We start from the raw sequence: 8,375 nt of genomic DNA, 5'->3' as shown, positions 1-8,375 counted from the left end.
GAGTTGGCACCTGTGAGGGGAAGACATCCATTACAGGTGCACTGTGATTTTGCTTCTCTCTGTGCTCCTCCCAGTGGTCATTCCTCCTCTGGTCCATGCTGTGGATACACAATCTGTCTGTTTCCAGGCACTGTGAACATCTGCAAGGTATTCCCACACTGCAAGATTAATGTTGTCAACCTTCATGTCGTGTTTGTGGACATCTTTGTAACACAGAGTTCGTGTAGTGTAGAGATCCTTGGGGATCCTGCCTGTCTGGTCATGTCTACATGACCAAGGCTGCTAAGACAGAAGTGCAAATAGGCTGGGAATGTGGGCTTGGGAGAGCACATCTTTGTTTGAGACTCTGTCCTGCCATGTGATGCCCAAAATCTTCCTGATGCAGCACATATGGCATTGGGGTGTCACTCCTGCCCATGACTCGCTTCCACAAAGCAGCACGCTCAACTTGCAAGCCTAGAAGACCTTCATTTTGGTATTGGTTGTTAGCATCACATTCTCTCATACACTTTTGTGAAGATTTTTTCAGGCCAGTATCACTTTAGCTGGGGTGGGGGTCAGATATCTGTCCTGCTTTGAGCACGACAGGAAGAAAATAAGGTGGGACTTTCATTCCTTTACACTCTAGCTTTCTAAAGGCAGAATTCCCTGCCACAGAAGAGGAACATTCAAGCATGCAAAGTTGCAAACCCCTGATGTCTGGACTGGCTATGAGCCTGTGCTATAGGTGTTAAGTGTCTACTGTTCACTAGCATGTGGCTGTTCCAAAGCATTAATCCTATGCAAGCTGGTGCTCATTCTGAAGGACCCCATCTGGAATTTATGCCTCCGCTTACAATGCAACTCTAACCTGCCCAGTCTGGCTCCTTAGGGATCTACCCTCCTTGGTGTGTTAAATAACATCTTGAATTAAGGGTGAAATTTAAAAACAGAGCAGTCCACGGGGATGAAGGGGTAGCACCAGATGAAATGGGGGAGAGAGACAGAGAAGAAGCAAAGTATATTTCTGGATGAGCAAGTTGTATCCTCACGTTAAGATCTCTGGCAGAAAAATTACCGTAATGTTAATGACAGGTGTCTAGCAGCTGAAGGGGGTGGAGTGAGGGCGAGCTCATTAATTTTTGGGGGGCACTCCCCCCCGCGCCCCTTCTAGCACCGCCTGTGTGGGATGCCCAGGCACATTGCAATGGTGACCATCCCAGCGGATGAAGGTCACGTTGCCCTTCGCGTGCGCTTCGTGAGCGCCGTGCCGGAGGGAGCGACCAGGCGCCTCCTTCTGGACGCATGCGCCAAACCTTCATAGTTCCTCCTAAAAAACGCACGTATGAATTCCAGTCTGAGACACCAGACGGCAGGACCGAAAACCAGAGCATGCGCAATACTGAATCCGGAGGGAGGGGTTGAGTGGGGATAGAATGCTCATAGAGATTGTAAAGGATCAGAGTTACAATTCAACTATCTGGAGGCAAACTTCCTGGCTCCTTTAAAAGCTGTTTTAGTTTCTCCTGGGACGGAAGAACTGCTCAGAGAAGTCAGTGAATGGAGCTATTAAGAATTTTTATGTAGCATGCTCCTTTGTAATCCAGATCTTATTTTGTGTGGCAGATGCTATTTGTGTGGCAGATGCTAATTTGTCAATACACTGACAAATTGCTCGGCCACTAGCCAGTTATTTCATATGGAGCCCACTTGCAAACTAGAGATGGGCCTGAGCCTTGCTTCCAACAACAACAAAAAACCCCATAGAAAACACTCTTAAGGTTGCCACAAATATACTTTAATTATCCTCTCCTCGGACTTGTTCACAGCCGAAATTGGCGATCAACTCTGTTGACTTGCATAAAGATGCGCTGGGCTTAGCGTTTAGAAACATGTCTTAAATATGATTTTCACACGAAAAGTTCTGCACACCTATCTTGGCTGCTGCGTTTGGCGAGGGGGAAGCTCTGCTGCCCAATCACAACTAAGCCGAAACCTTAGATTTCTTTCTTTCTTGATGGGCAGCTCTCATTTCTCTTGGGTAGAAAAACGTTATGCGAAAAGCGAGCCCGGAATTTGTCCGCTGCCTGTCTGAAGGGGATGCCTGAAATGCGCCAGCACGGAGGGCTGGTCTTTGGGCGCACGCCCCTTGCCTGGCCAAGAGTCTCCCGGTCGGTGGCGTCGCAGTGTGTAGAGTGCATCCGCGGCGCTTGCATCGCATCCCAGCTTCTCGGTTCCCGCCATGGCTGCTGCTTACAGGCTAGTTTTGGTTCGGCACGGCGAGAGCGCCTGGAACCTCGAGAACCGTTTCAGCGGCTGGTACGACGCAGACCTGAGCCCGGCAGGGCAGGAGGAGGCGCGGCGCGGCGGAGAAGCGCTGAGAGGTGAAGGAGACCGGGGCGCGGCGCGAGGGCTGGGAAGCCGGGAGGCTGCAGCAGGCGGAGCGCGATGGGGATGCTTGGAGGCTCTCATCCCGGGGGGAAGGGGGAAGCGGACCAGAACTCAGCGCAGGGGTCGGGAAGGTATCCGAGCAAGGCCAGAAGATCTTGCGGGTCCTCTTTGGACCACGGAGGGTCCCAGTAACTGGCGATGAAGGAGGTTTGGGCATGCGGGTGTTCCCTTTCTCCGGCTTTAGCCACGTGGTGAGCTTCCGCGTTCTCTCCGCGCAAGAATTGGGTGCCTTGCATTTTTCTGGGACGGGTCTCCCGCTGGATGCCTAACCACGTCTACAGTACAGTGGTACTTCGGGTTACATACGCTTCAGGTTACAGACTCCGCTAACCCAGAAATAGTACCTCGGGTTAAGAACTTTGCTTCAGAATGAGAACAGAAATCGTGCTCCGGTGGTGCGGCAGCTGCAGGAGGCCCCATTAGCTAAAGTGGTGCTTCAGGTTAAGAACAGTTTCAGGTTAAGAACGGACCTCCGAAACGAATTAAGTACTTAACCCAAGGTACCACTGTACTCGGAAGTAAGCCCCGCTGAATTCCGTTTCACTGGCTCTCCAGTAAGCATGCATGGAATTGGCAAGGATGCTCTCCCGGGGGGGGCGGGGCTTACTCATGTTGGGAGGGGAATAGAAAGCCAGAATGGGTTTCTGGGCTTTCGAAGCGAAACGGGGAGTTGGACACGTTTCTGGAGGCACACGCGTGTTCTCGGGCGTTTGAACGGCAAGTCTCTCGCTCGGAAAGATGTAAAGTAGGACAAAGGAGAGGTTTCCTGAAGCTCGTGCATCGGCCTCCCCGCTGACGAATCGAAGCGCAGCTCCCTGCAGCCGGCACTGGGGTGGGGGCGTCCTAGGCTAGCCGGAACTCCGGCCTTACTCCTTTCAGAGATTGTGACGCCTCTTGGCCCCGAATAGCCTCGGGCTAAATCTGTGCCAAGCATAACAGGGATTGCATCCAGGATGAATTGACTGAAAACGTGCCGCTTGTTCACTCGCCAAAGGCGTCACGGCCTACATAGAGAGGGTGGCATAGGCTGCTCTCCCGCTGTGAAAAGGGGCAGCTGCCTCTCTAGGTATGTCCCCCCACCCACCCCGATCCGGCTGCGCGACCTTGGCTAGGTCACTTTTGCGCATTTTGGGGTCACTGTTTCCGTCTGAATCAAGGCATGCCCCCACTGCCTCTCAAGGAAATCTCCACAGCAGCGAAATATTATTTATTTAATTTCATCTAATAATTGCTTCTCGTGGATCATCTCAAAGCTCTTTTGGAATAAAAACAACAGTAATAATAAAGCAATAAAATTACAGCAATTTAAAAGGCCAATTAAAAAAATTACTGTCCGATACAGAGTGAGATAAAGATAAAAGGCTTGCTGGAAATAGGAGAAGCCTTCATATGGCATGAGAGTATCTCTTCCCTGCATTCCTTACACATGCACCCTCCGTGGCCATCCTGCGGGATTGCATTGGCAGTCTTGCTGGGCCTTTGATATGGAAATTTAGCAGGAGCTGCTGAGTCATTCTGTCTTGCTGAGAGAGAGAGCAGGAGAGCAGGCTTATGCCCATTATTGTTACAGGAAATGTGTGGGGGGGGGAGAGCTCCAGGAAGCAACTAGGGACCGCATGTCTTCTGCAGGCTCAAGAAACAGCCCGCCCAGTTCCAGTTTTTGTGCATTATCTCTCTGAGTGTAAGGAAAGAGAACAGAGTTCTGCCCTTCTCTGAGAATTGCGTAGAGCGTTTGATGTAAGCAGAATAAAAGCCCTGCATTTAAAAGTGTCTGTTACTGTTCATTTCTAATGCTGCTGTTGTTAATTTCGGATGCCCTCTTAAGGGGTCATCCTGGGCTGGGTGGGTGTTGTTTGCATAAAACACATTTGCATGCAATGGTGCATGACTTGCCCTTTGCTTGCCTTTGTCCCGTTTCATCTTCCGTGTTGCACAATTACTGCTTTCCCCACCCTGACATTGGTTGGCATTATTGCACAGAACCTCTCTTCCTTTCTACAGAATGGGACAATCAGGCACATGGGAGCAGGCAAATGATTGTAAGGACGTGTTGTTAAGGCTACACTACAACATAACCTAATTTAGATAGAGGTGACTGGTTGTTTCCTCTCCTCTTGGTGAGCAGAGAGAGTGGCTGCTGTTCAGATTCCTCCCCCGCCCCAATGATTACATAAGCATTTCATCTTTCCACTATACGGGGTTTCAATGTAACTGGCCAAAACGAGCCAGCTACATTGTAAAGTTGAAGATGCGATGCGCTGAGTTTGCGGCTAATTTCAACACTGGAACTTGGTAATGGTAACCTCAGGGCTTGCAGCATATGATTAGTAAACCTACCTATTTGTTTGCTACCCCTGCTATTCCATCTTCACTTTGTCAGGGGAGTATTTGCTGGATTATCTCCCCACCGCCTGGATTTAGTGGGTGACTACCTATGTCAGTGAAACATTGAGGGGATTCCACACTAAGGTGTTAATGTTTTACAGAGTGTTTGGGATAAAGCATGCTTCAAATAAGTTAAGCACTGTACAGTGGTACCTCTGGATCCGTCCCGGAGGCCCATAACGTGAAGCAAACGTAACATGAGGTATGACTGTACTCTCTGGGCCCTTCCAGATGCTGGTTATGAGTTCGACATCTGCTTCACATCTGTGCAGAAGAGGGCAATCCGCACCCTCTGGACTGTGCTGGATGTCATCGATCAGATGTGGCTACCCGTAGTGAGGACCTGGCGCCTCAATGAGAGGCACTACGGTGGCCTGACAGGCCTTAACAAGGCTGAGACGGCGGCTAAACACGGTGAGGCCCAGGTGAAGATCTGGAGGCGTTCCTTTGACATTCCGCCACCTCCAATGGAGCCTGATCACCCTTTCTACAGTACCATCAGCAAGGTGAGCTGGGAAACTCTAGTCCATTAGTGGTGTGTGGGGCAGGGGGGTAGGATGGATCATTTGGAAGTTGTCATGACTATAATACCTTCCTGTTTCTGCCCATTGTTGCCCCAGAACCATGGATTCATTGGACTCCCATTTTCATCCATCTTCTCCATCCATTGCTTGGACTTTTGCCCTTACGTTACTCTCCCTTTGTCCAGTTATTTTGGGAGTCCTACAGTTGTCTTTGCTAATTGCTGGTTTTATACGGGATGTCACTCCTGAGCTGTTTTGACAATTTAATAGAACTTGCCCCTTTCATACAATTAATCATTTACACTGTGCCCTTTCATGGATGTTTGTACTGCATGGTGACAACAGTCAAGGTTATTCGTGGAGGGGCTGGAATCTTCCATCTATACAACAACATGTTTGTTAATGGTTTTACCATGCAAGATGGTCAGATTGCAGGCTCTAGAACTTGTTTCATCTGATCACAGTTGTGTGGATTATAATACCATCTGCAGGCATTGAAAAGCTAAAACAGCTGTGTACAATAGGCAATGAAATTGAAAATAGGCAATGAAATTAAACAGGTCAATCAGGTTAAGAACAATAGGCAATTAAATTGTGATTATCGCTGTAAAAGAGGCAACTTCTGTAGAACACGTTGCTGAAGAGCCAAAGCAATGTGCAGAAACTGCAGAGAAGCGGACTTTGGCTAAATGTTAGGAGAAACCTTCACACAGCACAAGCCGTTTGACATTGCAACAGATTGCTATGGGGAAGTGCTGGATTTGCACACCCTGGAGGCATTTAAGCAGAGGCCAGATGGCCATCTGCCAGAGATACTGCAGTGAGCAGTGAGTAGGAACTAGATTATCTTTAGGGTACCCTTCAGCTCTGTGCTTTTCCAAACATTAATAGTTTCATACCGCATTTGGGAGGACGAATAGAAAATGTTGGTTTGGGCAAACAATTACAGTATTATTTAAGGCCTAGCATGCTGTTGATATGAGAGGTAAGGAAGGGCCACTGACCAGAGACCAGAGGGAAAACAAATGCTTAGATGGGCTCCTGTAAAGTGCCTATTTTAAAATGTCCAGTAACACAGGCAACCAGCGAGCATGGTTCACAGCTGGAGCATGTGGTAGCACAGGCCAAAGAACCAATTCTTCCAAACAGAAGGTGCTTCATAGATCTCCCTGAGCATCTCCAGGATGAAGCAGAAATCGTGTCTTAAATGCTACTCCATATTCTTCCGCAGGATCGTCGCTATGCCGACCTCACTGAAGATCAGTTGCCTACATGTGAGAGCCTGAAAGATACCATTGCTCGGGCCCTGCCCTTCTGGAATGAGGAAATTGTTCCTCAGATCAAGGAAGGCAAGCGTGTGCTCATTGCTGCCCATGGCAACAGTCTCCGAGGCATAGTCAAGCATCTAGAAGGTGAGTCTGCTTGTGACTTAAGACACCCAAGGCCGCACAAGCCTGGTCAAGTCTAAAGGCAAGCTCCAAGAGGGTTGCCTACTAACAGTCTTTGGGATGGGCACTATAACCAAGCTCCTGGTGTGATTCACTCCTTGCTCTTTGCAGGAATGTCTGAGGCAGCAATCATGGAACTGAACCTGCCCACTGGAATCCCCATTGTCTATGAGCTGGACAAAAATCTGAAGCCCATCAAGCCCATGCAGTTCCTTGGGGATGAGGAGACTGTCCGCAAGGCCATGGAAGCTGTGGCTGCCCAGGGCAAGGTCAAGAAGTGAAGGCAAAACCAAGTACTCCGTAGAAGATCTCCCCCTCCCTCATCCCTTTCCTTCCCAGCACATGCCTGCCACAGCCTGAGGGACTGGGCAGACGAGCCAAAGGAGGTGAAGCTTCCTGGGGCCACCACGTTCTTTCCTTCAAGACCAACGTCCTTCCACATTCACTTTCCCCCCAGCAGGATATGGCTAGATACACTAGGGATGTGGACCACAGTCCAGCACAGGGGTCTGGCAGATGAGCAAGCCCTAGCGCCATGGAATGTGATGCTGCTAAAGTGAAGGGGGGAATCCCCAAGCATTCTGAAGAGAGAGCCCCTCCTGCCTTCTTTCCATTTTATGTGGCAGCTGTAGTAGTATTGCTCGATTTGGTTTGGTCACTGGTGATTAAGGCTAGCTAGGGGTGCTTCAGACAGCACAACAGGGATGCTCAAGGACCATTTATTTTTTATGGGTCTTTTTAAAGAGAGCATGTAATTTTGCTAAAGAGCCTTTTTTTAATTTTTAGTTGTCCCTGGATTTACGTCTGATTCTGTATTAGGTAACAATAGCCAGCTCATTATTTCATTGCCTTCAAAACGATTGTAGGAAGGAGTGAAGCTAGGGGAAGAGAAAAGGGAACAGCACCCACCCTGGAATCTCCAGCTGCGATCCCGTAACTTTGCTGTGTAGTGCCAGTAAGCCCAGATACTGTGTATCATCATGTGTTGCTTTTCTGCCCCACAGTCTGTGTGGTATCCCTGCCTGATTTAGGGCAGGTTTACACTGGAGCTCACTTCACTGTACAATGGCTGCATTTGCCCTAATCTCAGTAAAATAAAGGAATTATGTGCAATAGCTGCTGTGTCTGTACAATCTTATTGATTCCAAGAAATAGTGTTACTTGTTGCCGCCCCCCATGCTGACTCTTCATCTCTCCTTTCCCATTTAGTCACAGTATCTGTCCACTCCAAGCAGGTCTGAAAAGGACCCAGGCATCTTTTGCTCCATCTTAGCCGCCCGGAGCCCGGCCTTGGCTGGGGAGGGCGGGGTATTAATAATAATAATAATAATAATAATAATAATTATTATTATTATTATTATTATTATTATTAAAACTACTGGTTGTGGAGCCCAAGTAGGTAAAGTGTATATAAGGACAAGTCTTATGTTCTACTCTAACCGATCCCCAAACCACTCCCAAAGTGAGCATTGCAGGTGGTTGGGGTCCCTGTTGGCTTACGCACACACAACTGCTACAGATCAACAGAGAAGTACAGTCCCCAAGTACGGGATTCCCCTTCCATGTGGCCCTGCTGGCAAAGAGAGGG

At 48.8% G+C, this 8,375-nt stretch overlaps 1 protein-coding gene across 1 annotated transcript; it reads left to right on the top strand.

Annotated features, from left to right (window-relative positions):
* Nucleotides 1-2,093: 2,093 nt before the first annotated feature.
* Nucleotides 2,094-7,902, top strand: PGAM1 (phosphoglycerate mutase 1). The gene is made up of 4 exons (XM_083615287.1): nt 2,094-2,363; nt 5,047-5,321; nt 6,571-6,751; nt 6,899-7,902. The coding sequence occupies exons 1-4, from the start codon at nt 2,222-2,224 to the stop codon at nt 7,066-7,068; spliced, it is 768 nt and encodes a 255-aa protein (XP_083471413.1). The 5' UTR covers nt 2,094-2,221; the 3' UTR covers nt 7,069-7,902.
* Nucleotides 7,903-8,375: the final 473 nt, after the last annotated feature.

Source organism: Podarcis filfolensis (assembly GCF_964270895.1).
Source record: "Podarcis filfolensis genome assembly, chromosome: 5".
In the NCBI taxonomy this organism is placed as follows: Eukaryota; Metazoa; Chordata; class Lepidosauria; order Squamata; family Lacertidae; genus Podarcis; species Podarcis filfolensis.
The sequence above is the reverse complement of the archived record's forward strand: the minus strand, read 5'-3'. Positions and strand labels throughout refer to the sequence as shown.